Here is a 27,017-nt window from a genome sequence, read left to right on the forward strand (position 1 = left end):
GCGGGCACCCAAGCCCTGGCTCCTGCCGCCTGCCCAGAGGCCACCCCGCCTCCTAGACAGGTAAGCACACACCCTCCCCCCCACCCTGCTCTGCTCAGACCGAGCTCCCTGGCCACAGGGTCCTGGGACCCCCATCACCTCCCCTCTACTGCCCGGAAAGCAGGAAACTGACACTCTGCGTGGGCATTTGACATAGTTTCTAAGGGATTATCTGGCTGGCAGTTATCACCCCCTGGCAACCTGCCCAGGACGCCAGAGCCAGAGACTTAAAAGGATCATTGTTGGCCCAGGTGGTGCCAGGGAGGCAGAGGAGTCACCGGCTGGTCTCTGATCCCCCAAAACCGAGCAGGGGAGGCCCGGGTAGGGAGGTGGCAGGCAAGGGAGCTCCTCCTGGAGCTTCTGAAGAGACTCCCAAAGTTTCCAGGCAGTGGCACCCACCTCCGCCCACTGCTGGGACCTGCAGGGTGCCGGGGAGGGGTCCCGCTGGGCTTATCTCACTTGTTCCTTCTCTGACTAAAACTTGCCAATGGAGGAAAGTAAGACGGGGGGGCGGTGTGCAGAGCATCCTGTGGGCAAGGTGCTGGATGGTCCCCAGGGCAAAGGAAACCCAGAACCTACAGAGGACAGGCTGGGGTGGAAAGAGTTTTTTCTGGGTCGTTTGCTTCCCAAAGTGCAAGACAAAGAGAGCTTCCTGGCCAGCCAGGTGTCCGATTGCACCTCAAGTCTCTTTGTCTGGGACGGAGACGGCCCTCTGGGGCCAGGGAGGCACAGGCATATGAGTCTTGGGGTATATAGCTGGTCTGGAATTGGGGGTCACTCCCAGGGAGTGGAGAGACTTCAAATCTGGAGTCTGTGGGGTTGGAAGGGGATATATCTTGACTGTCGGATCCCACCTGCCTGGGATTTGGAGAGAAAACCCACGGAGTCAGATAGATCTAGGTGCCAGCCACTTTGCCTATCAAAACCTCAATTTTCCACTCTGTAAAATGGGTACAATTCGAGTCAGCATGACCCAGGGCGGCTGAGAGCAGCAAAGGAGGGTGTGAGTAATCAAATCTCAGTCATGGGGCGTTGGGGTAAACGGTCCCACCCCAAACCAGAACTCAGAATGACAAGCTGGTTGCAATGTCCCATCCGCCTTCCTGTTAGACAGAAGTTGCACTCGGGCTCAGAGAGGGGCAGCTACTTGCCTAGAGCTGCACAGTAAAGTAGGGATGTCAGGCAGATAGGAGAGCAGGAGGTCTGGGGACTGCCCCTGCCCACCCCCACCCAACACTCTGGGCTCAGCATCTTGTAAAAGTCCTTCCTCCATGGTGCAGGGCTTCTGCATGTCCCCGAGTTCTGGCGAAAGTCTGCTGAGGCCAGTTTGGGTTCCTGTTCTTCCTCCTTCAGCCTGGCCTCGTGCCAGACGGGCAGTGTTTGCTCAGGGAGGAGCCTGACACCCTTTGGAATGGGCTGAGCTTAGCCGGAGACGCCGCTGGGAGGAGGGGCTGCCCAAGGAGTGAACTTGAATTAAGGAGCGCCTACTGTGTGCTGGGTGTCCTTCCGGGCCTTGGTGATTCAGCAGGGAACCAGACCAACGAAGATCCCTGCTCCTGTGGGCTTGAGTTTTGGTAGAGGAAGACATTCAAGAAACAGGAGATATAAGAAGGAAGGAAATTGTACCCGGGGTTAAAGACTGGTCAGTCTCACAGCGGGGGAAAATGTGGAAGAGCAACAGGGACAGGAGTGAAATGGGCAAAGAGGTATTTTACAACCTTCAGTAGAAAGATCAGGGCAGCTTGCTGAGAAGGTGACATCTGAGGAGACATGAAGGAAGTGACTATTTGGGGAATGAGCATTCCAGGCTGACGGCACAGCCCGTACAAAGGTCCTGGGGCAGGACTGGGCCTGGCGTGTTGGAGGAACAGCCAAGAGGCCCATGTGGCTGGAGCAGAGTGGGAGAGGGGTAGAGAGGGAGGAGGGGAGGGCAGGGAGGGGACAGGGGCAGGTCCTGCAGGGCCTTGGGGCCCACACCAAGGATTTGGCTTTGACCCAGGGAGGTGGGAGCCCTGAAGGGCTGTGGGCAGAGGAGGGCGGGACCTGACTCAGGTGCTCACGGGCGCCCTCTGGTGGCTGCTGTGGGGAGGACAGACTCTGGGGTGAGGGCAGGAGCAGGGGGACAGGGGAGGCCAACCAAGGAGGCCCTGCAAGTGTGGCTTTAGAACAAACATTTTATTTTGAATCATCTAAAATTGACGGGAAAGTTGTAGATACAATTCAGAGAATCCTCATATGATCCTCACGGGGTGTCCTCCGACATTAACATTTTCCCCCACCGCGGTGTATGGTCAGGACTGATACCAACACCCTGAGCTGAGCTGCAGACCATATTCAGAGCCTACGAGTCGCCTTTTCTGCCTGGGGCCCCATCTAGGACCGCACAGCCCATTCAGCTGTCAGGTCTCCTCTGCTTCCTCCGGGCTGTGACCTTGTTCCTTGACCTTCACCACCTGGAGGAGATGGTCAGGGCTTTTGCAGAAAGCGCCTTGTTCTGCGTTTGTCTGATGCTTTCCTCATGACTGGATGGGGAGGGGAGAGGGTAGGAGGGGCAGATTCGGGTGCCGCAGGCGCCTAGCATGCACAGGAGGGTGGAGGGATGTCCCAGGGCAACACTGGGGGGTCCCGGGGCATCTTAAGGAGAGCACTGTGGTGTAGGGGGGAAGGAAGTTGAGGCGGGGCACGTAGACTCTTCTAGAAGCTTGCAGTGTGGGCGGCAGCTGGAGGGGGACTTGCAGAAGGTACCCCCACCATCAGACGGGAGGAAGCCGGAGTTCTGGGAGGGAGCTCTGCTGCAGGGGAAGAGCAGAGCCCTCCCTCTTCTTGCCTCAGTTTCCTCATTTGTATAAGATGGGGACCTGGTTCCAACTTCTGAGCAGTATCATGGGGAAGCTTCAAAAGTAGAAGCAGCGGCGTGGCGTGGAGCAGGTGCGTGGAAGGTTGGCCTGGGCGCTCCTTTTGCTTCCTTTCCTTCTCCACTCCAGGGCAGGAGGGAGTCGAGGCCCCAGTGGGGAAAAATGAAGGTGATTTTATGGTGTTCCCAAGGCTGGAGGGGGTCCCCACGAAGCTGTTTATATCAAGGTTCTGTCTTTCTGTGCAACAGCTGGGGGTAGGACCGAGACTCCTGCCACCTTCGCTTACAGTCCCTGTTATCAGCCTGGCCTCTGGACCTGTACCCCAGGCCAGCTCCCCTCATTGGGCCCTCATTAAAGCTCCCCCACACCCCCACGTTGCCAATCCTTATGTGTTCTGTGGCTGGTCCCGCCGCACCTGGAATGTGTCCTCCCAGGGCACACAGCACGGTCTTTCTCCTCTGTTCAGAATCTTAGGTGGCTCCCCAGGAGCTATTTATTCACTCATTAAGCACTTACTGCATACCAGACACTGTTCTAGGTGCTTGGGTAGAGCTCGCAGACCAGCAGGGAGAAGAGATCTTCCAAAAATAGTCCCATAAATAAATGTGCAGTTAATAAGCTGCGACCTGGGGCGCCTGAGTGGCTCAGTTGTTTAAGCGTCTGCTTCAGCTCAGGTCATGATCCCAGGATCCTGGGACTGAGACCCGCATCGTGCTCCCTGCTCGGGGGGAGCCTGCTTCTCCCTCTCCCTCTCCCTGCTACTTTGCCTGCTTGTGCGCTCTTTCTCTCTCTCTCTCTCAAATAAATAAATAAATAAATAAATAAATCTTTAAAAAAAAAAAAGCTGCGACCCTAGCTCAAGAACATTCAATAGCTCCTTAGCATTTGTATAGTGATTGACTATCTGATCAATGCCAGGCTTTGGGGTACCCTCTAAAACTATCTGTGCTTCTTGCCTCTGAACTATTTCACAGCCCTGTAAATTAGAGGAAACCGGTAGCATGGCAGATGATTCCGGTCCATAGAAATGCAAATGAATTTTGTCCTACGGAGACTGTTGGTTATTGCCCTGTGGTTATTGTCCAGCTCACGGTCTATCTGTAAATTCATGTCAGTGTTCTTGGTGTATGTGTAGGCGCGCGCATGGACAGTCTGCAGTTCGGTTCATGGTGATGTAGGATGTTGGTGTCTTAGTTCTGACAAAATACCGCAGTTGTGGAAAATGTTAGTGTTGGAGGAGACAAGGTGAGGGTCATGTGGGGACTCTGAATTGTATCCACAACTTTTCTGTCAATTTTAAATGATTCCAAAATGAAATGTTTGTTTGTTTGTTTGTTTTAAAGCCAGACCTGGCAGGGCCTCCAGGTTTGACCTCCCTGGTCCCCCTGCTTCTGCCTTAACCCCCTCACCGTCCGTCCTTCCCTCAGTGGCCACCAGGGGGAGCCTGCGAGCACCCAAATCAGGGTCCCCCTCTGCCGAGGGCCCTCCAGGGCTCCCACCTCCCTGGGGGTAAAAGCCCAAGTTCTCCCCTTGGCCCCCCAACCCCTCGTTCTTCTTCCTGCCCTTCCCTCCTCCCTCTCTCCTCGCCCACTCTGCTCCAGTCACACAGGCCTCCTGGCTGTTCCTCCAACCTGCCAGGCCTGGTCCTGCCCCAGGGCCTTTGCACAGGCTGTGCCCTCTGCCTGGAACACCTAGATCTCTCCATGGCTCCTCCCTCATCTCCTTTAGGTCTAATTGTTCCTCGGCTTGGATCCCTCTCACCTAGGTCACTCCCACTAAACTCAGTTCTTATTTTGAGTGCCATTCCTCAGGGAAGCCCTCCCTGAATCCCCAACCCCTGTGGTGTCTCCCTGCCGATGCTCTCAGAAGTCTAGGTAGTACTTTTTCTTTATGTTATGTGACGATTCAATTACTGTCTGGCTCTCCTGGGTCTGTCTCATCAGTCCTGGGTATACCCAGGGCCCCAAGCCCCCTACATGAGCCCCACCCCCAGGCTTTCACCCCTCCTGTGGCCACCAACACTCTCGGGGGCCTCAGTCCAGCCCTGGCTCTCTCTCTGGGCCTCAGTTTCCCCCTAGGCACTCAGAAAGATGGAGCAGGGTCATCTCAGGGGTACTTCCTCGACCCCACCTTCCCCACTCCCTCATGCCATGCCCGCACTTCCCCCTCCTGGTTGAATTTGGCACTGGAATTTCAGATGGGAAGTCAGTTCCGCCGGGTTCCCGCTTAGGTACTTGGCGCATAGTAGGGGCTTGAGACATTTTTGTTGCGTTAATGACTGAATAAAAACAATGAGGGCATGAATGAAGTAGACTGATGAAAAGCAGATTTTTATTTCCTTAAAGTGATCCGGCTGGGGGGTGGCTGGAATAGTGGGCTTAAAGCCAGCTCCTCTGGCCTATGGGGCAGCACCGGCCACACCTTTTTTCAAAACCCTGCATTTGCTGGCTGGGTTGGTGGAGCCTGGGACTCTTGATCTCGGGGTCGTGGGTTCAGGCCCCACCTTGGGTGCGAAGCTTACTTTAAAAAATAAAACAACCTGCATTTGAGCACAGGATTGTCTGATGGTTACTAGGGAGCCATTGAGAGTTCTTGAGTAGGGCACGAATACATGAGGGCAGAATGTTGGGTGGCTGGAAGAAGACCATGTGTCTTGGGGTGGTTGCCCCCCTTCTGAGAGTGGCCTAGAGTGGGGTTTCTCTACCTCAGTGCTATTAACATCCTCAGCCAGGTCATTCCTTGTGGGGAACAGTCCTGGGCACTGTGGAGTGATGAGCAGCACCCTTGGTTTCCACCTACTTGACTCCAGGAGCACCAGTCTGTTTCGACAACACAAAATGTCTCCAGGCATCTCCAAGCATCCCTCATGGGCAAATTCCCCTACAGTGAGAAACACTCGTATAAAGTGAGGGGTGTGGGGTCAAACAGAGCCAAATTGGGGGCCAAATCCAGCTCTTACCAGTCAGGCTTGCCCCTCAACTCAGCTGCCAAACGGACACGTGGATCTCATTATGTGTAACTGCAGCAAAGCAAACACTCAATAAACGTGAGCCAGGAGCCTCATTACCGCAAATTCAACCAGTTTAGTCCATAGACAATGGTGTTGAGGTCTGAGCAGGAGCTCAGGATGCTCCCCACATACGGGCCACTCCCGAGTACTCATAGCCACGAACATCCACGGATGCTTGTCAGTGGGGAGCTTATTTATGTTTTCCTATGACTCATTAAAACAAATACACAGCTATTTAAAAAAAAAAAAAAAGTTTGGCCTTTTCCACCTAAAATGGTTTTGCACACCACCTGCTGGTGGCCAAAGATCATATTGGGAAAAAGCTGAGCTCTCCCCTCCAGCCCTGAGGTTTTGAGTGGGTCCTCAGAGGGGTTTCTGCAAAGGCTTACTGTCTTGGGGACCTTTGGAGATACTTGAGGGGCCCATGCTGGCTGACTGGGCTCTGCTGACTTGTGTTTTTGGGAGAACTGCAGTGGGGAGGGGTAAGAAGTCAATTCTGGGGGGGCCTCAAAGATTTTTATTATATTGTCTGCCTTGCTCACTTGGCAAACTCTTACCCAAACTTCAAAACCCTAGCTGCAATGCTCCCTCTTCCAGGAAGCATTTCCTGACCCTCCAGTTTCCTCGTTTCTTGTCTACCTTTCTGTGCCACAGCGTGGGTGGGATTCCTCTTTGCCAGAATTGAGTGGATGAGGCTGGGAAGGGGTGTCTATGCCCAGATTTGCCTTTTCAACCTTGGCATGAGGTGCAGCTCAGGAAGAGTTGGGCGTCAGGGTCTATACAGCAGTAAGGAATGTGTGGGTGTAGCCACAGTCTGCCCCGACCGTCCAGGTGATTCCTCCCTCACTCAACACCCCCCACCCTCCCCACTCCCCCACCCCCCGAAACGTCTTCCTGCCCTGGTCCGTCATTCTCAGACCTCACCTTCCGAGGCTCGGGAGGAAGCCTGACCTTTGCTCTCAGGAGCCTGAAGAATTTCCTCTCTCAGCAGCTCCGCCTTAGGACCAGGCCTGGGTGCGGTAGCCGCACACCTGCGTCCATCAGGAAGTCCGTGCCTCAGACCTCACCAGGCCTCAGTTTCCCCTCTATGTAATAGGGGTAAACCTCCCGGAGGTGGGGTGCCCCGAGAACGGCTAGCGCTCTGTCCTGGAGGTCTCTGGCACTCACCTTGCTCCTGTTGCAATAGATGTCCCGACTGAACCTCGAAAGGGGCCCGGTCCAGGATGTTGAATGGCAGGCTCCGTTCAGACACGCAGCCGGAATTCCTCCCAGGTCTTCACTGCAGCCCTGTCTGGCCGGTCTCCCTCCCCGACGGCCGGCAAGTGCTCAGCTGAGTGGAAAACCCGGCCTGGTATTTCCACCCCAGCGCCTGGATCCTGCGATTAGGGGCGAAGGCGGCCTCCGCGACGTCCCGAAGGCGTGTCGGGGCGGGGGCGGGGCCGGTAGGGGACAAGGAGGAGGAAGAGGGGCAGGTGCAGCCGGGAGCCGCGGAGCGGGCTGGAGGAGGGCGAGGGCTGGGCACTCTCTGCCGCCAGCATCCTCAGCCTCCTCCCTCACCCCAAGGTGGGGACCGATTGACCGTTTCCAGGCCCCCCAGGGGCAGGGGCGCTGGAGAGCCCCGGGGGTGGACCATGGCGGTGACATTCCAGGCGAGTAGCCCGCAGAGGGCGGGAGGGGGAGGGGATCTAGCTGGAGTGGGGCTTGCGACCTGGACCCAGGACCCCAGATCACCCCAGAGTACAGATGGGGAAATTGAGGCCCAGAGGAGAAGGGTGGCTAGCCCGAGGCTGCGCAGCGAGGGGAGTTCGCGCCCGCTGGTCTCCAAAAACTGTCTCTGGGGTCTTTCTCTGCCCCAAGGTCTGCCTCCGTTACCCGGTAGACCTGGGTTCAAATCATGCCTTTTCTGTATAACTTCGGGCCAGTGAATCAAGCCTCTCCGTACCTCGCCTATAAAATTGGTGATCTTCATTTTAAAGAAGGGTGTAGGGAGGATTCTAAGAGGAAAATGTGTTTTTAAGCGCTTGGCACGTATTAGGTGCCCTGTAAAGATGTTTACGCCTGGCTCCTGGGGTGTTCCGCGGAGTTAGGCTTGAGCAACTGTGGAACGGCCTCAGTGACTTCTTTTGTGGGCTGGGGTGGCTTTGGTGAACCCGACGAGGCTGCTGGAGAAGGAACCACCATGTACTGGGTGCCTACTGTATACAGGGGCAGCAGAGATAGGAGTCGAGAGCCCCTTTTACGCCAGAGCAAACCTGCTGGGAGGGAGGGGATCTCCGTGTCTCTATTTGGGGGACCTTACCCCCCAGGGATGGAGCTTGAGCTGACTCACAATCACCGATAGCGCCGGGCGGAGGGGCGGGGTGGTGGTGGTGGTAAACTGAGGCTGTAGGGGGAATGTGGCTCCCCCCCAGACCACACTGCCAGAGCCCTAAGGCCGGGCAGTTCAGGTTCCCGCCAGCTTTCTTCCTGGCTGCGGGGAACAGCTTCCAGAATTCCCTCCCCAAGTGGCCTATTTGTGGCCCCCTTTCCCGCCTCCCCGGGCGCCTTTGTTCCCAGAGGTAGGGGCGGGGAGGGGGAGAGAGGACTGCAGTCCCTGAGCCTAGTGTCTGGGGTTGTGTGACTTGGTACCACCTGACCTGCCCCCTCTGGGCGACTCCTCCTCTCCTCGTTGTTTGTCACCGGCCTGGGGCTCCAGGTGGGGAAGCAGGTGCAGGCCCCGCCCCCTCAGAGCTCACCTGGATGGGCTGCTGGCTGAGGGGTCTAGCAATTCTGGACACACCGGTTGATTTCCTGGCTGAATATACTTTTTATGTCACCATTCACCCATTCCCCAAACTCTGTCTCCCTGCTGGTCCTGTGGGGACTATGCGGGGGTCCCAGGGCCCCCAGCCCTTCCCACCAGCAGGCCCCAGACTAGAGGGGTGTATGGGAGACATCCCAGATTCCAATAATTAGGGATGTGAGATGTGTGTATGGGGCCATTGAAGACTCATTTCCTGGAGGAAGAGACAATGGCACTGGGGCTGTGAAGGATGAATAGGAGTTTGCCCAGAGAGTACATACAGCATGTGCTAAGGCTTGGAGTGGAGGCTAATCGCAGGGCCCAGGAGGTGCCAGTGGCCATCACCAGAGCGCAGAGACAGCCTCACCCAGCCTTCACGGCCCGGAGGAAAGACCAGAAACTTGCAAACTGGTGATTACACAGGATATTTTAAGATGGTTTGGATGCCATGAGAAAACACAATAAAACACGGAAGAGTGATAGGGAGCCAGGGAAATTTGGCTAGCCAAGGTGGGCTCCCTGAGGAGGCAGCTTTCGAGCTGAGACCCCGAGTGGCAAGGGCTAGCTGTGCACAAATCCTGGGAGTGTGTGTTAGGCACAGCGGTCTGTCGGGGAAATCTGTGGAGGTGAACTGGGCTGAGGGGCGCAGTGGGGTTAGGCTTGGCCCCCTGGGTTTTAGTCAAGGCCTCTGACAGCTGAGGAGGCGAACCTACGAACCAACCTACCTACCCAAGGCCGGACAAGCCTGGGTCACCTGCTCCTGTCCCCCTGGGGGCCCTTGTTCCCTGGGGCTGTTTCTTAAAATAAGACCAGGAAATCAGAATTCTGGAGGCCATTTCCTGATTCAAAGCGTAAAATTAAAGCCAAGTAAAAAGATTCTATTTTGAAAAATAAGTCTCAGAAGGAAAAAAACAAGAATTAAGCAGAAGGCTGCTGTGGCCCTGCAGTGAGGAGTGAGGGTGTGGGACCGGCTGCCTGTGTCCCCCATTTGCTGTGTGACCTCAGGCAAGGTATTGGGCCTCTTTGGGCCTTCCTTTCTCCTCCCTTAAGGTAGGAATAAGTGGTGCCACATCCTAGGGCCCCTCAGGATTGAACGAGTGGGTGTGCGGAAAGCACTCGGCAGCCCACTACGGAGCGGTGTTTTCTTATCCATGTGCAAAGGAGGAAAGTCTGTATTCTCCCCTCAGGACAGCTGCCGCGTCTCTGGAAGCCTCTCTGCCCAGGCTCTTTCTGCCTTTGGCCCGTGGCTCCTCCTTGCCCCACTCCGGCACCTCTACCCCGAAAGACCAGGCAGCGGGGATGGGGGCAACCCATTTTACAGGAGGGGGAGCTGAGGCTGGGAGAAGCACCAGCACCGCCAGCCAAGGGGTTTGAGTCTTGGTTGTGAGACTTGTCCTCTCAGCTCCCTGGTAACTGCAGAGCCCGGAGTGCCCGGGAGGCCCCGCCCCGGGCTTTGTTCCTCTCTCCCCGCCCCCCTCCCCACTCCCTGGGAGCCAGGAATGCCGCTCTCCCGGGAACCATTAAGAAAAGGCACTGGGGCTCCCTGCTCCTTGGGAGCCTGCTTCTCCCTCTGCCTCTCTCTCTCTCTCTCTCTGTCTCTCATGAATAAATAAATAAAATTAAAAAATAAAAAAAATTAAAAAAAAAAAAAGGGCGCCTGGGTGGCTCAGATGGTTAAGCGTCTACCTTCGGCTCAGGTCATGATCTCAGGGTCCTGGGATCGAGTCCCGCATCGGGCTCCCTGCTCCTTGGGAGCCTGCTTCTCCCTCTGCCTCTCTCTCTCTCTCTCTCTCTCTGTCTCTCATGAATAAATAAATAAAATTTAAAAAATAAATAAAGAAAAAGAAAAAGAAAAAAAGAAAAGACACTGGGGCTGCCGGCGCAGGGTTTTCTGCTGGGGGAATCACCCACCTGCGGTGCCGGGCTGGGGAGGGGCGTCCTTTCTACCAGGCCCCCCAGGGAAATAGGGCCACCGAGTTTTTTGGGGGGTGGGCTCCTCGTCTCTGCCTTCCCTCTAGCAGGGTGGGTGTCCTGGAGTGTGGCCTTGCACTCGCATCTATAGCAGGGGCCTGAAAATAATCTGGTATTTCCACATTCCCCACCCGCCACCTCCGTCAGCTCTGTTGGCTTGGCAGGTGACTTTGCCTCTCTGTGCCTCAGTTTCCTCCTCTGTGACATGGGGATAATAGAATCTCCCTTCAATGAGTAGATTAAATGAGATAGTGCATGGAAAGCGCTCGGCACAAGGAAAGCCCTTCCTTCCTTCCTTCCTTCCTTCCTTCCTTCCTTCCTTCCTTCCTTCCTTCCATAAACAGCTGTTGAATCCCTGCTATGAATCAGGACTCCATTGAGAACAAGACAAACAAAAATCTCTGCCCTCCGGATCTGATTTTCCCTCCCCCCAGGCTTGACCTCCTCAGGCATGGATCCCTTGAGGCACTGATCCCCCCCATCCCCCCCAGGCACTTGCCTTTTCTCTGCTCTTACCAGTTTGGTTCACTTAACCTAGGGTCTCAGCTTTGCCATATGAACATTTGGGCCCAGATTGTTCTCTGTGTGGGGCTGCCCTGCTCTGTGGGGGTTTGAGCAGCACCCCTGGCCCCCACTTACCTGGTGCCAGGAACACTCCCAGTTGTGAGGACTACTGGAGGCTTGATGCCTCCAGACGTTGCCAAGTGTCCTCTGGGGGGCAGAATGGTCCCTACCTGAGAACCCCTGACATAAATCCACTTTGCAGATACAAAAGCTGAGGTCTCCAGAGAGGTAGCCACTTGCCCACAGGCTTGGACCATGCGAGTGTCACAGCCGGGCTCCTCACCCAGGGCAGGGGATCCCTGAGTGCTCCAGTGGACCTGCCATGGCCTCACGCCCACCTTCCATTCCCTCCTGTCAGGTGTTGGACATGGAGGAGATGACCATTTGGGAACAGCACACGGCCACGCTCTGCAAGGTGAGGCCTCCCTCTCCCCGCGTGGTTGCCAACAAGAATGTCTTCTTGATCCTGGGCTGCTCAACAGGACGGGAGAACCTTTGTCCCCATGGGAAGCAGAAGCTCAACCTATGTCTCATCCTCTCCTAGGACCCCCGGCGAGGCTTCGGCATTGCAATCTCTGGTGGCCGAGACCGGCCCAGTGGATCCGTGGTTGTCTCTGATGTGGTGCCTGGGGGACCAGCGGAGGGCAGACTGCTGTGCGTATTGAGGCAGCAGGGTTGCTGGCCGAGAGGAGGGACCTGTGCGGGCCAAAGCTAGGAGCCAGGAAAGTGCCTGGCGCCTTCCAGCCCTGCCAACACAGGGCTTGGAGCTGGTAGCAGGACGGAGTTGGTGATGTGGCCCTCCCTCTCCCCAAGGCAATTTCTGGTCCTCCGATGTAGGTCTCGGGGTCATAGTGGCCCCACGGCATTCCTGGAATGAAAAGACTGGGAAACCTGTTTTGGCTGGAGGGAAGGAAACCCAGTGTTCTGAGCCGTTGGGGGCAGGAGGCTCCTTCCTGGGAGTTATGTTGGGGGGAAATGGTTCTGGGACCTGAGTGGCTGACGGGTGATCTGGCTCAGCCTGGAATCAAGGAACAGCTTCAGAGAGAGAGATGTTGAAACCCAGACGGGAAAAGAGGGGGAGAATAGCAGAAAGAGGGGATGGACAGAAGAAATGAGGAGTATGGAGACACCTGTTATAGCCACAGCTTCTGTTCTGTGGCTGCATTTTATTATTACAGTAGCATCCACGATTGGCCCCCATTTTACAGATGAGGAAACTGAGGCCCAGAAGGATAAATGTCTTTGTGAGACATGGGACACCAGTCAGTTAGAACCAGGCCTTGTAGAACTGGGGGTGCCCGCCCCAAAGTGCAAGGTGAGGCCTCCTCCCTGAGACCCAGCCTCCTCCCTCAGGACAGGGGACCACATCGTCATGGTGAATGGGGTCTCCATGGAGAGTGTCACCTCCACCTTTGCCATTCAGATACTCAAGACCTGCACCAAGTTGGCCAACATTGTGAGTGGGGGTCGGGTGGGAGGGGCAGCCCCTGGTGCAGGGGGCACCTCTGCCCCCCCAGCCCCCCGCTGAGGCCCACCTGGTCCTGCAGCTCATGGGCAGCCTGAGCGTAAGCGTCTACAAGCAAGTGGAATCTTGTCCCCATCTCACAGCTTGGACGCTGAGGCCCAGAGAGGGGCCAGGGTCCCCCAGGACGGGCCAGTGGGTGGGCAAAGCCTTGAGCCGGCCCTCCCTTCCTCCCCTAACAGACGGTGAAGCGTCCGCGGAAAATCCAGCTGCCTGCCACCAAGGCCAGCCCCTCTGGCCGGGGACATCAGGACTCCGACGAGGCCGACCACGGCCAGGGCTACGAAGGGGACACATCCAGTGGCTCCGGCCGCTCCTGGGGCGAGCGCTCCCGCCGGCCGAGGGCGGGCCGCCGGAGCCGGGCCGGCAGCCATGGGCGCAGGAGCCCCCCCGGTGGTAGCTCTGAGGCCAAGGGGCTGGCCCTGGTGTCTGGCTTTAAGCGGCTGCCGCGGCAGGATGTGCGGATGAGGCCCGTGAAGTCCGTGCTGGTGCGGAGGCGAGAGAGCGAAGGTGAACCGGCGGCTGGGGCGTGCTGTTGGCGGTGGGCTCAGCGTTCCCGCAGACGGGGGTCGCCACTGCCCTGACCCCCGTCCCGTGTGGCGGGTGGTCAGCAGAATAAAGGCCCCCACGGTGTCCCCGTCCTGGCCCCTCCGGACCTGGGACGCGTCCCCTCACGCGGCAGAGGGGGTGACCCTGGGTTCCCGGGGGGCCCCGGCGTCCTCACAAGGCCCTCACGAGGGGGAGGCAGAGGGTGGGAGTCCCGGAGACGGGCAGACCCCGCGCCGCTGGCGGTGAGGACGGAGGGGGGGCCGCGGGCCAGGAAGAGGCCGGAGCCGGGTCTCCCGGAGGCCCCGGGGGGACCAGCCCTGCCCGCGCCGGGGTTTTAGGACTTCCGAGCCCGGAACTATGAGATTGCAGATTGGTATTGTTTTAAAGCCACTAAGTTTGTGACAATTTCGAGCAGCCCCGGGAAACTCACCCACTGTGACATCCGTAGAGGATCGTGATACTGGTGATTCCTTCATGACCCCAACAGCAGGGATGTGACCTCTGACCCCATCTCAATTCAGTGGCAGCACTGTGACCTTAGAATTCTAAACATGATGTGATAAATGGCACTGGACATCTGTCCCCACCTTGGAATTTTATTTATTATTATTATTGCTTTTTAAGATTTTATTTACTTATTTGGGAGGGAGAGAGACAGAGAGCACAAGAGCAGGGAGAAGGAGAAGCAGGCTTCCCGCTGAGCAGGGAGCCCGATAGGGGACTCGATCCCATGATGCCGGGATCATGATCTGAGCCAAAGACAGACACTTAACCGACTCAGCCACCCAGGCGCCCCCCACCTTGGGATTTTAATAGCAAGAGTCACATCCTGAACACTGACGGTGATGTCATTAAGAGCATCCGTGTGGTGATGTGAGCAGGGCGCTGGGGAGTGGGGACCAGGGCCCTGTTCCTTCCCAGGCCCCTGCCCATGACCTTCTGTGCTAACATCACACGTCCTGGGTCCTGGGTTCTGTCAGAACAGCCCCAGGGTGGCGTGGAGGGAGCCGGGCCTGAGATCTCCCTGCGGGATGGCGGCCCAGAAGGCAGGCAGGAGGGTCGAGGGCAGGTGAGAAGTCTGAGCTTGACAGGAGCCCGCAGCCCAGGCCTCAGTTTCCCTCCTCCCCCCCACAGAGTTCGGGGTCACCCTGGGCAGTCAGATCTTCATCAAGCACATCACTGATTCGGGCCTGGCCGCCAGGAACCGTGGGCTGCAGGAAGGAGACCTCATCCTACAGGTGAGCCCAGGCTTCCTGTCAGGGGCTAGACAGGGAGACCCTGCCACCAGCAAGGTCCGCAGAGCTGGCAGGAACCATCGGCCTGCGCGGTGTTGCCTGTTTCCCAGAGGTTAGAGAGGACAACGCAGGATCCCCCCTGCCCCCATCCTCTGCTCTAACACTCCAAACGTCGGGTTCTAGTATCCCCAGAATCACACGGGGGCGCTGGCCCACAGTGCTCATTCCACAACTTGCCCTAGCTGGTCAGTGCTGATGGTCCAGAGGCCAGGCTTAGAGGCGCGGCTCTGTCTCGGAGCTGGTTTCTTTCCAGACTCCTCTCCTGAAAATCAGTTTCTAGTGATTCCTAGTGTTTGATTTCCAAACCATTTCCAGTTGATTGCTTTGAGAGCCTCTTCAGAGTTATCTGTTTCTAGTGACCCCGAGGAATTGTCTGTTTCTAGTGACCCCGAGGAATTGTCTGTTTCTAGTGGTTTGGGGCAGACACTAGAAACAGGTAGCTCAGTGGGCGGAGGGGGCGGGGGGGGGGATGACAAACTCACAATCCCCAGGGTAAATGAAAACAGACACACCCTCCGGGAAATGATAGGGATTCCCGGAGCGCCCAGAGAGGACATTAAATTCTTCCCCAAATTATGTTTCTGATGTACCTCTAGATGTCTGTTTCTAGTACCTCCTACAGATCGTCTGCTTCTGGTATTTTGGGCTATCTACTCCCTGTCCCCTACTTAGACTTGTTTCTAATGTTTGTTCCTAGTGTCTCCCGAGAAATTCCCCTTCTAGGGAGATGGGGACTCAACCTGCTTCTAATTTTCCCCTAGTGCTCGCCCCACCCCTCAGGAAATTGGCCAATTCTGGAATTCTTGTAGGAGTCACTTCTGGGCATGGTCTCCTCAGAGCAGGAGGAATCCAATTCTATTATTTCCTCTTGAGAATGGCTGTCTTTATGAATTCTTGGGGATTGTGTGCTTCTGGTCCCCGCCCCCCCCCCGCCCCCGCCACCAAGCTATCTATTTCTGGCATCCCCGATCTCGCATTAACTCTTCCTTCCCGGCCCCTTTTAGATTAACGGTGTGTCCAGCGAGAATCTGTCTCTGAGTGACACACGGCGACTGATCGAGAAGTCAGAAGGGAAGCTGACCCTGCTGGTGCTCAGGGACCGAGGGCAGTTCCTGGTGAACATCCCACCGGCTGTCAGTGACAGCGACAGTTCCCTCCTGGATGGTGAGGGGCCAGAAGGCAGGCCCTGGGGGTTGAATGGAGGGCGGGGGGGGGGCGGTGCAGAGAGTGCCAGGCAGAGCCTGGTGGGGATTGGCGAGGCTCAGAGAGGGACAGAAACTTGCCCAAGGCCACACAATAAGTCAGGGCTGGAGGCCCTGGCTGAGCCTGACTCAGTCTAGGCCCCTTTGCTGGGAGGGGCCTTGATGTTTCCCTCTGTGAAATGGGTCCAGTTTGGAAGGTGTGGGCAGGAGGCCTGAGGGGACATGCACTCCCCTGCAGACATCTCGGACCTCGGCTCAGAGCTGTCTCAGGCGCCGCCCTCCCACGTCCCACCACCACCCCAGCATGTGCAACGCAGTTTGGACGCCAGCCAAACCAACTCCTCCGAGTACGTACCCCCATTGGCCAGAATGGTCCAGCAGGAGGGGAACGTGGACATATCTTTTCCACCTGGTGGCCTGCCTGGAAGAGGCGTCCCCCGTCCACCCATAGTCCTCCCTGCCCCCAGGACTGGCTCTGGGTTCTTGGTCCTGGGAAAACCTGATATGGATCAACTTTAAAGCAGAAGGAACTGAATTTTTACAACACATCCCAGACTTCAAAGTGCATAAGGCGCCTATTAGGGATTTTCTCTTGGGGCTACACCAGCCATGGGTGCTTGTTCCTTATGATGATGATGACAGATGGGGACAGGAGGCAATGACCTTGCGTCGGTGCCCTGTGGCGGCGGGGGCTCAGGACGGCAGATGAGGGCGCGGGCAGGGCCGGCTCCCCCTGGAGGCTCGCGGGTGGGGCTCTGTCCTAGCTTCCAGTAGCTTCCGGTAGCCCCTGGCAGTCCTGGGCTCGTAGGTGTCCACCTCCTGTCTGCCTTCACATCATCTCCCCTCTGTGCGTGTCTGTCTCTGTGTCCAAATGTCCCCATTTTATAAGGATAGCAGTCACAAGGGATCGGGGCTGAGATGGGTGGTTAGGACTTCAGCAGATGAATTTTGAGGGGACACAACTCAGTGCCTAAAAACCCAAGTGCCCAACACGTGGGGATTAGATAACGGGCACCCTACTTCGGCATCCCGCACCTGTGAGGTAGGGGGTCTGTTATCTGTGGCTGCGTAACAAAGTACCCTAAAACCCAGCAGCTCCAAACACCAGTAAATGTCTGGGGAATCCGGAGCCGGGGCGGCTTAGCGGGGCGCTGCTGAAGCGCGATCTTAACAGGTTACAGCCGAAGCGCCATCAAGGGCTGTAGGATTTGGGGGTGGATGATCCACTCCTGAGCTGGCTCACATGGCTGACTTAGCCATCCCCAGAGAGGGCAGTGGCCCCCCGGTCTCACAGCTAGGAGGGAGCAGAACCCGGAGTTGAACCTGGGTGCAGAGAAGTTAGAATTCCAACAGTCACTCTCAGCGTCCATCCCCACTTCACCCCAAGTCCGTTCCCCTCCAGGGAGAGCCCCCTACTTCGGCGGGAAAATTCGGTGGATTCCAGAACCGTCTCGGAACCAGGTGAGCAGGTGGCGGAAGGGTGGTGACTCTTTTTTTTTTTTTTCAAAGATTTTATTTATTTATTTGAGACGGAGAGAATGAGAGAGACAGAGAGCACATGAGAGGGGGGAGAGTCAGAGGGAGAAGCAGGCTTCCTGCTGAGCAGGGAGCCCGATGCGGGACTCGATCCCGGGACTCCGGGATCATGACCTGAGCCGAAGGCAGTCGCTTAACCAACTGAGCCACCCAGGCGCCCAGGGTGGTGACTCTTGAGCATCCCTCTGGTTTTTCTGATCCCAGCCAGTGAGGCTGTGCCAGGCAGGGCTACAGAGGCTGTTATGGGCCTAAGAGGTCAGTGACAGCTCCCTGGGGAGGATGGGGGGCTGGGTGACAGCACCGCGGGGCAGGGAGGCCATCAGGCAGCGGCGTGGCAGCTGGACCAGTCCGTGGGCTTGGGAAAGAGACTGCTGTTCCCTTTCAGACTCCCCGAGGCAAAGCAGCTATGACATCTACAGGGTGTCCAGCAGCCAGAGCGTGGAGGACCGTGGGTATGTCCCCCAGAAAGACAGCCCGCCGGCCCGAGGCCCGCACATCCCGGGGCCGCCTCCCTAGCACACAGTCCTGCCTTCCGGCACCAGGGTGCTGATGCGGCCGCCATGTGGGGCTGTTTGGGAAACTGAGGCCCGGAGGGGGTGGGGGCTCTCCCAAGGACGCCCAGCACGCCCCCTCCCCGCCCCCTCCGGCCTGACCCCGCCTCTGCCTCGCCTCCCAGGTACAGCCCCGACTCCAGGGTGGTCCGCTTCCCCAAGGGCACCACCATCGGGCTGCGGCTGGCCGGCGGCAACGACGTGGGCATCTTCGTGTCGGGGGTGCAGGAGGGCAGCCCGGCCGACGGGCAGGGCATCCAGGAGGGAGATCAGATTCTGCAGGTGACCCGGGGCAGCGGGCGGTGGGTGTGGTACCCGAGTCTTCCCTGCCCGCGTGTCCTCCCCTGTGCCCACCCCGAGGGCTGCCCACAGCCACCACGGGCATTTGCACATTTTAACGCCTCTCCCTGCCTGCGTCATGACCTTGTTGGCTGGATCACGACCTTGCTGACTGGGGCACGGCTTGTCTGGGTCACGACCTTGTCCGTGTCACATCCCGGTTATCGGTGTCATGACCTCGTTGCCCAAGTGATGACCTTGTCCGGGACTCGTGCTTGTTATCAGTGTCAGCATCATAATCTTGTCGCTCGTGTCCCGGCTGCGCCCACCGTGTCCTGACCGCGTCGTCTGGGCCACGGCCTCGGCCGGGTCGTGCCTTCCGGGCGAGTCTTGCCTCCCTCCACAACCGGCACCTCCTTAGACTCCTTCTACAATCTTACCCATGTTCAGTCTCCTCCCTGTTCCGAGCCCCTCGCCCCTGCAAGCGCGGCACCGTGTCTCGTCCCCGCCATCCTCCTCCCATCTCGTGCCCCCCTCCCGGCAGGTGAATGACGTGCCATTCCGGAACCTGACGCGGGAGGAGGCCGTGCAGTTCCTGCTGGGGCTGCCACCGGGCGAGGACGTGGAGCTGGTAACACAGCGGAAGCAGGACAGTGAGTGTGTGTGGCCAGGAGGGCCGGGGCCCGGCGGCGGCCTGGGTGCTCACGGAGCCTCCCCTGTCCGCAGTCTTCCGGAAAATGGTGCAGTCCCGTGTGGGCGACTCCTTCTACATCCGCACGCACTTCGAGCTGGAGGCCAGTCCGCCATCGGGCCTGGGCTTCACCCGCGGAGACGTCTTCCACGTGCTGGACACGCTGTGCCCCGGCCCTGGGCAGAGCCGCGCCCGCGGGGGCCACTGGCTGGCCGTGCGCATGGGCCGCGACCTCCGGGAGCAGGAGCGGGGCATCATCCCCAACCAGAGCAGGTGGGCCGCCCCTCGGCCGCGGCTTCCCCGCCGGAGACGGGCACGGCCTCGCTGCCCACCGTCTCTGGGCTGCTTTTCTGCCGCCCTCGGTGACCAGTCCCCTGCCTTCTCCCCAGGGCGGAGCAGCTGGCCAGCCTGGAGGCGGCCCAGCGCGCCGTGGGGGCCGGGCCGGGTGCCTCGGCGGGCTCCAGCGCGCGGGCCGAGTTCTGGCGGCTGCGGGGCCTTCGGCGTGGGGCCAAGAAGACCACCCATCAGAGCCGCGAGGACCTGTCCGCTCTGACCAGGCAGGGTCACTACCCGCCGTATGAACGCGTGGTGCTTCGAGAGGGTGAGTCCCTGGGGTGGCGGGGGCGGGGGGGTTGGCTGGGGAGGCTCGTAAGATTGTTGGAAGTTCTGGGCCAAGTGTTCAGCCACATCAGCCTTCAGAAGCCCCCATCCATACCTCTCTTCTCCCACCAAAAATACCCATTTTTGGTTATTGTAGGGTGCCGAAGTAAGGAAACAGGAAAGGGCTTCTTTCCTTAAAAATTAATTTCTATTTCCAATTGAAATGTGCAAACGACGTATAGAATCTCGAAAAAGAAATGGTTAAAGATAATTTAAATAATTTATCTTGTTAATGTAGCCAAAGTATTATTTTAATAGATAATCCAATTATAAGTTGTCAGTGAGATATTCCACATCCTTTTTTGTGTGTGCACTGTGTTCGAAATCTGGTGTGTATTTTGCACTCAAAGGGCATCTTAGTTCAGACGAGCCACATTTTATTTTATTATTTTTTTAAGATTTTATTTACTTATTTGACACAGAGAGAGAGAGAGAGGGAGAGAGCAAGCATACTGTGAACAGGTGTTAGACCTAAACCTGCACACGCGTGTTCACAGCAGTGTGATTCACAACAGCCCAAATGTGGAAACAACCCAAATGCTCATCAACAGATGAAGGGATATAACACACGGGAGCGTCCCTAGGCCACAAATGGGAGTGAGGCGCCCACACGCGTGGCCCCGGGGACGGACCCCGAGCCCACGACGCTCAGGGAGGGAACCAGACACAGAAGGCCACACGGGGTGTGAGTCCACGTGGGTGACACGTCCAGAACACGCTCATCCACGGACGGGAAGGGGGCTCGTGGGGGCCGGGCGCTGGGGGAGGGGACAAGGGGGTGACTTCTGATGGGGACAAATTTCTTTTCAGGGTGATGAGAATATTCTGAAACTAGGGGTGGTGGCTGCACAGCTCTGTGAATGTACTAAATGCCACTGAATTGTACCCCTTAAAATATACAGTGAAATAGTAAATTTTGTTATGTATATTTTTAACAATTAATTTTAAAAAGCTAAAAATCTTAAGAAATTAATCAAATATTTATAAATACACACAAAAGCAGCACATAGATCATAGATCCTCTGAGCACTGGGCTGGTGGGGAGACGGCCCCATCCAGATAACCAGAAGGGAAGCAAACTCTCGCCCACGGCCTCGGGGGAGAAAGAATCGCGGCAGGTGCAGAGGCCTTTAAAAAAAAAAAAAAACCTGCCGGAGGGATGGGATTGGGCTGAGCTGCTCCAAAGTTGCCTCTCCAACGTCCAGGAGAGGAGAAAGATTTATTTTTTATTTTTTGAGACAGACTTAAAAATAAAAGGCCGCCAACTTAATTTTGACCAAAGAATGTTTAGAAATCTGAATGTATCGAGCTTTTGAGAGAGAGAGGCCTGGAGTTCAGGAGAGGAGAACAAGAGCAGATACCCCCTTTCCTCCTGCCCTCTGCGCCCGTTTCCTCATGGCTAAAATGGTGTATCCATCCAACACTAAACTGTTTTAGTCTTTGTGGGCCAGGTAGTTTCTTTCAGAAGGACTCAGCTCTGCGGGAAGGCAGCCAGAGACAGTACGTAAAAGAGTGGATGTGACTGTGTTCCAATAAAACTTTATTTATAAAACAGGCAGTGGGCCGGATGTGGCCCCCGGGTTGTAGTTTGCTGACCACTGAGTTGGCTGGTTCAGCTGCTCTATCGGACCCCATGTGACACCTGCAGACACAGACAAGACACCTTTTTTAAGTAACAGCCAAGGGTGGTCCCCTCCCATCTTGTTTTTCTGCCTTACTGTGGTCCAAGATGGCACGCCAACACCCACATTCCAGCCAGGGGCAAGGGGCAAGAAGGTGAAGAGGGCTCCTACCTTTCCTGGAGGATACAAGCAGAACCGCACGCATCAACTCTGCTTGTACCCCATTGGCCAGGACTAGTCACATGGCTGTCCTTGCCTGCAGGGGACGCTGGGAGATGTAGTCTTTAGCTGGGTGGCCATGGGCCTGGTTAGATCTAGCAGTCTTTGCTGCAAATGGGACCTTGATTGTTGCCGTTTCTCTGCCCCTCAGCCAGCTTCAAGCGCCCGGTGGTGATCCTGGGGCCCGTGGCAGACATTGCGGTGCAGAAGTTGACTGCTGAGATGCCTGACCAGTTCGAAATCGCAGGTGAGAACCCAGGTCTTTGTTGGCGGGGGCGGGGGGAGTCATTTGACAACCCTTTCCCCACCTCTGGGGCCAAAGCAGCTTGATGACCAGGCTGCCGCTGCTGCTGTTTGTGGGAAGAGTTAGAACAGCCCGTGGAAACATGAGGCACATGAGTCACCAGCACCCCTCTAATGCCGGGGGCCAGATGTCCTGAATTGGTCTTGGCACTCTTAATCTGGATAGAGCCTCAGAATCCGTCTTAACACACCTCGCCAGGCAGCCAACGTGCTACCTGTTCCTTTGTTTGTTGAAGAGATATTTATTGAGCTACAGACACAGCACTGAACAAGATGATTGCCCTGAGGAGACCCCAAATTAGCCACTACAGAAACAAGCTGGAGTAGGGGGTCAGCAAATGAAAGCTCCTGGGCCAAATCTGGCCCATCAGCTAAGTTTTTATACAGCCTGCTAACTAAGAATGGTATTTACACTTTTTTTTAAAGATCTATTTATTTTTATATATAGAGAGAGAGTGTGTGTGTGTGTGTGCACATGCGAGAGTGGGGAGGGGCAGAGGGTGAGAGAGAAAATCCTCCAGCAGACTCCCCGCTGAGCGCGGAGCCCCATGTGGGGCTCGATCTCACAACCCCCAGATCACAACCTGAGCCAAAATCACAAGTCGAACACTTAACCCACTGAGCCACCCAGGCGCCCCGTAGTTACACGTTTTAAATGGTTGAAGAGATGTTAAAAGAAAAATTCTGTGACCCGTAAAAATGATAATGAACTTCCAATCTCGGCACCTACAAATAAAGTTTTATTGGGATACAGCCACACCCACTGATTTACATATTGCCTGTAGCTACTTTCCAGCAGAGGGCACTATTTGCAGAGCAGATGCACTTAATAAAGCCTCAGCTCAAAGCCCCGTGGGGTCGAGATCTTGGTTAGGAGCCCCCAGAGGAGGGTGGAGGGGCTTTTGGAGGTACAACGTCTCATCTAGCTGCTGGAGGGTCCTCTGGGTGGGCATCTGTCAGCTCGAGGCAGTGCCAGGGAGTCCAGTGGGTCAGTGTCCCTAAATTCCTTCCTACTCCGTGTGGCTGGGTGACCCTGAGCTGGCCGCTTGCCCTCTCTGAGCCCTCCCTTCCTTGCCTCTCAAATGGGGTCTCTTGTCCTCGGTGGGAGGGATGAGTGAGGGAAGGCGGCGGATGTGTCCTGCACGGTGGCTTGCGGCTGGGGCTCCCAGGCACCGTGTTCGTGCCCACGTAAGGTGTGAGCGTTTCAGGAGGTGAGGCCCTTTGTCCGTTTGGCCTTCTCACTGCCCCGGGGGGCTCAGCAGCTTTCCGGAGGCTTTTCCAAGAGCACCCTGGGACGCAGGGCCTGTGGGACAGGAACTTGGTGGGAGGAGGAGGAGGCCCCTGGGTGTGGTTCAGAGGGCCATAGTGTCAAACGAAGCAAACAGAACGTAGCCAGTGTCCGTGAGGATGTGGGAATCGGAGGCCTCCTGCGCGGCTGGGGGAATGGCGGGGGGCAGCCACTGGGGAGGACAGTTGGCAGCTCCTCAGAAAGTTAAACACAGAGTCACCACCTGACCCAGCCAGCGAGTCCGTGTCTGGATCTACACCCAAGAGAAGTAAAGGCAAGGGCTCACACTGGGATCTGCCCCCCTACGTTCCCAGCAGCATCGTCCACAGCGGCCAAACCATGGACACAACCCAAGGCCAGTGAATAAACACAGTGTGGTCCATCCACACGCTGGAACATGATCCAGCCTTAGAAAGGAAGGGACCCTGACACCTGCCATGACTCGGAGGGACCCCGACGACACTGGGCTCAGTGAGAGGAGCCAGACCCGGAAGGACACATCCCGCAGGACCCCACTCCCAGGAGGTCCCCAGAGGAGTCCCGTCCACAGAGACAGAAAGGAGAGGGTGGGAGCCAGGGCTGGGGCAGGGGGTGGGGAGATGGAACGTTCTGGAGACGGAGGGTGGGGGTGGTCGCAGGACCGTGTGAGGGTGCTTCATGCCGCTGAGCTGTGCGCTAAAGGACGGTTGAGGTGGTACATTTTATGTTATGCACGTTTTATAACAATAAAAAAACAGGTAAGGTTGTGTTTCCCCCATTCCTTTTAGGCCCCCCCCGGGCAGGGCGGGTCTCCCCCTTCAGCTGCCTGGCTACACTAGAGGGCTTCCTAGAGGAAGCAGTGCTCTATCTCAAGTCCTAGAGGACAGATGGGGGATGGGAGAGCAGCTTCCTTTGACACAGTCTGAGCAAAGGCCTCGAGCTGGGGTCAAGTCTGGGAGAGCCAGTGTCTGGAACACAGACTCCAAATGAGGCTCCTCACCCTGCCCCGTGTTGGCTCTGTGACCCTGAGCCAGTGACCTTATGTCCCTGAGGCTGTCTCCCATCTGCCTGATGGGTCAGTAGCAGTGTAGGCCACGGTCAGCAGGGAGACTGAGTGCAGTGAGTGTCAGGCATATGGCTAGGGGGGCTGCTGCTGTTGTTAGGATTGCTCGCAGGGCGATGGAGAGCCATGGTGGGTTCTTGAGCGGGGGAGGGGCAGGGAGGCTTGAATTTGAGTGGCCAGGGGGATGCCCTTCTGAAGCTGCCGGGTTCTCTCTCCCCTCCACAGACAGTGTGTTGAGGACAGATAGCCCCTCCAAGATCATCAAGCTGGACACCGTGCGCATGATCGCGGAGAAAGTAAGCAGGGCCCTGCTGTGGGTCCTGTTTCAAGGGTGGGGAAACCAAGGCCCAGGTCTCCGACCTGTTCTTGCCCCATGCTGCACAGCAGGGACTCCCACGGCGCCCCTCGGGGAGGTGTTGTGATGTGGGGGCTTGGGAGGGACACAGCGGCGAGCCCTGGGCTATCCCAGCCTCCCCCACCACCCCCACCCCTCCGACATGCCGGCCCGCGGTGCGAGGCTGGGGTCCACCTTGACCTTGGCCCTTCACCTGCATCTCTGATCAGCTGATCTTTCACCTGCCTCTTGACCCGTCTCCTGCTCTGTCTCTGCGGTCTGTCCACCCCCCCCACCCCCCCCACCCCCGTCTCCACTGCGGGCTGGGCCCAGAACAAGCACGCGCTCTTGGACGTGACGCCGTCAGCGGTCGAACGCCTCAACTACGTGCAGTACTACCCCATCGTGGTCTTCTGCGCCCCCGAGAGCCGCCCGGCCCTCAAGGCCCTACGCCAGTGGCTGGCGCCCGCCTCCCGCCACAGCACCCGCCGCCTCTACACGCAAGCCCAGAAGCTACGGAAGCACAGCGAACACCTCTTCACGGGTGGGCCGGGAGCTGGGGATCCGGGGCCGGCGGTGGGGCCTGGGCCGAGTCTCTCCGCCGTGCTGATGCCCCCTCCCCACAGCCACCATCCCCCTGCGTGGCACGAGTGACAGTTGGTACGAGGAGCTCAAGGCCATCATCCGCGAGCAGCAGACCCGGCCCATCTGGACGGCCGAGGACCAGGTACCGGGTCAGGGCTGGGGGCGTGTCCGCGGTCAAGATTTGGCCTGAGGTCAGGGTCCTGACCTGTTTTGGGACTGAGGTCAAAGGCCGGTGTCCTGGGTTGCGGATCTGGTCTGAGATCAGGCAGGGCCTGGCTTGGTGGCGGGGGTCTTGGCTCAGCTTGGCCTCCCCGCCCCACAGCTGGACAACTCCTCGGAGGACAACCTGGAGCTCCCTCACCGCGGCCTGGCCGACAGCTCTGCAGATCTGAGCTGTGACAGCCGGGTCAACAGCGACTACGAGACAGATGGCGAGGGCTACACAGACGGCGAGGGCGGGCCCCACACGGACGTGGACGAGGGTCCCCCGGCGCCAGCTCTGGCCCGGTCCTCGGAGCCCGTGCTCATGGATGAGCCCCAGAGCCCGCGGGATCATGGGAGAGCCTCCGGTCCCCGAGGGGCCCAGGTGAGCAGGGCACGGGGGTGGCCCTGGCAAGGGTCTTGGGATGCGGCTGAGACACACGGTGCAGTGAACCTGTTTCCCCCCAGGATATCAACAAACAGAAGCTTCTCTGCTGAGATCAGTATCTCAGACCCAGACCTAGGCTATTTGAATGCATGGGTCACTGAACAACTTAAAACAAATGTTTCCAGCGCTGTGTTTCCTTATGGAATAGATACATCTTGACGTCACAAGGTGGTTGTTTAAACTCAACGCGCTTACCCAAGTCCCAGCCCATAAACTCAATGCGCTTACCCAAGTCCCAGCCCATACGACTTGGGTGTTTACCAAAAACAAGTATTTATATAGTATTTATTCTTTGTGAGGCTGCCTCAGCCCCCACAGTGCCTTTCTATAAATTTGACAAAGGTACCTCTTCCTCCAGGCCCTCTTTAGTTAAATGTGAAAATGTACAAATCTCTGATGTGCTCCCAGGAGTTATGCAGTACCCGACCTGCTCAACTGTCCATGGCAGCTTGCTTATGGGGCAGGCACTATCCTGAGCACTTTCCATATATGAACTTATTTATGAACAGCCCTCAGGAATTTTGCAGATGGGAAACCCAACTCCTCCTTTGCCGAGAGGCTAGGAGATCTCAGCCAAGTCCTTCCCCCCCATCCCAGGATATCTTCTCACTAAAAATTAGAGACGAGTTGCAGACCTGTGTGGGGCTAGGAGAGAACCCGTGGGCAGCACTGCCTGGGCCAAGGTGGGGAGTTGGGACAGGGGTGCTCTTCATTCCAGTTTATCTTACTTTGGGGGAAGTGCTGACCTCCTTTCTCCCACTCCTAGGTAGACAGCCACCCCCACCACGGTCAGCGGCGACAGGACAGCGTGCGGTAAGAGCCCCCGTACTCCAGACTGGAGCCCCTCAGCCCTCTTCCTGGGACTCAGGCTCAGGGGATGAAGGGACCTAGAACCAAGCTATGTCTAAATGTGCTCCCATCCTTCTGGGCGAGATGAAAGCAGAGGGGCCAATCCCACCCCATGTAGTCAGGGCCCGCTTCCTCAGAAGACTGGGAAAGCTTCCGGAAGGAGAGGACATGAGATGGGGCTTTGAAGGATGTGTAGGAGTTCGTTAATGAGGCCTGACCCCTAAATGAGCAGTCCTGCTCATCGCTGTCCACACCCATTGTGCCTAGCAGAGTCAGCCTCAGGTAAGGGTAGTTCAAGCCTCCCCACCGCCCACAGCCTCCCCTCTGTTTCCTGATCCCCAGGACCTACGGGCGGGAGGCCCTGAAGAAGAAGTTTACACGAGCTCGAGATATGGAGTCCTCTGACGAGGACGGCTATGACTGGGGTCCGGCTACTGACCTGTGACCCCTCCCAGGTGGCCAGCTGACCCATATTCCTTTCTCCCCACTGGCGCTGGGACTCGGTTTCCCATTCAGAACCTAGAACCCCACTTCCTTCTGCCAGTCTTTAATAAATAGAGTATTTTCACAACACTGGCTTCTGGAGATTTCTGGGAAGCACACGGAGTGAGAGTCGGTCC

General features: G+C 57.1%; 1 protein-coding gene across 4 annotated transcripts; it reads left to right on the forward strand.

The window, feature by feature from the left end:
- On the forward strand, positions 1-26,968 carry TJP3 (tight junction protein 3). Of its 4 annotated transcripts, none has more exons than XM_081833517.1 (21): positions 1-60; positions 11,580-11,636; positions 11,766-11,875; positions 12,575-12,677; positions 12,926-13,253; positions 14,427-14,530; positions 15,592-15,751; positions 16,028-16,136; positions 17,192-17,250; positions 17,711-17,777; positions 18,002-18,158; positions 18,700-18,808; positions 18,882-19,119; positions 19,236-19,447; positions 21,499-21,594; positions 24,206-24,276; positions 24,648-24,858; positions 24,941-25,041; positions 25,222-25,485; positions 26,315-26,361; positions 26,740-26,968. In XM_081833517.1, exons 2-21 carry the CDS (start codon positions 11,589-11,591, stop codon positions 26,840-26,842), a joined length of 2,697 nt encoding a protein of 898 aa, XP_081689643.1. In that variant the 5' UTR covers positions 1-60; positions 11,580-11,588; the 3' UTR covers positions 26,843-26,968. The 4 variants fall into 4 exon arrangements, with proteins under 4 accessions (XP_081689643.1, XP_081689703.1, XP_081689592.1 ...); XM_081833577.1 differs by lacking the exon at positions 1-60 and adding an exon at positions 7,356-7,553 and having other exon boundaries at positions 26,319-26,361; XM_081833466.1 differs by lacking the exon at positions 1-60 and adding an exon at positions 7,357-7,553.
- Positions 26,969-27,017: the final 49 nt, after the last annotated feature.

This window comes from Leptonychotes weddellii, chromosome 1 (assembly GCF_054177405.1).
Source record: "Leptonychotes weddellii isolate Sample4059 chromosome 1, ASM5417740v2, whole genome shotgun sequence".
Lineage (NCBI taxonomy): Eukaryota > Metazoa > Chordata > Mammalia > Carnivora > Phocidae > Leptonychotes > Leptonychotes weddellii.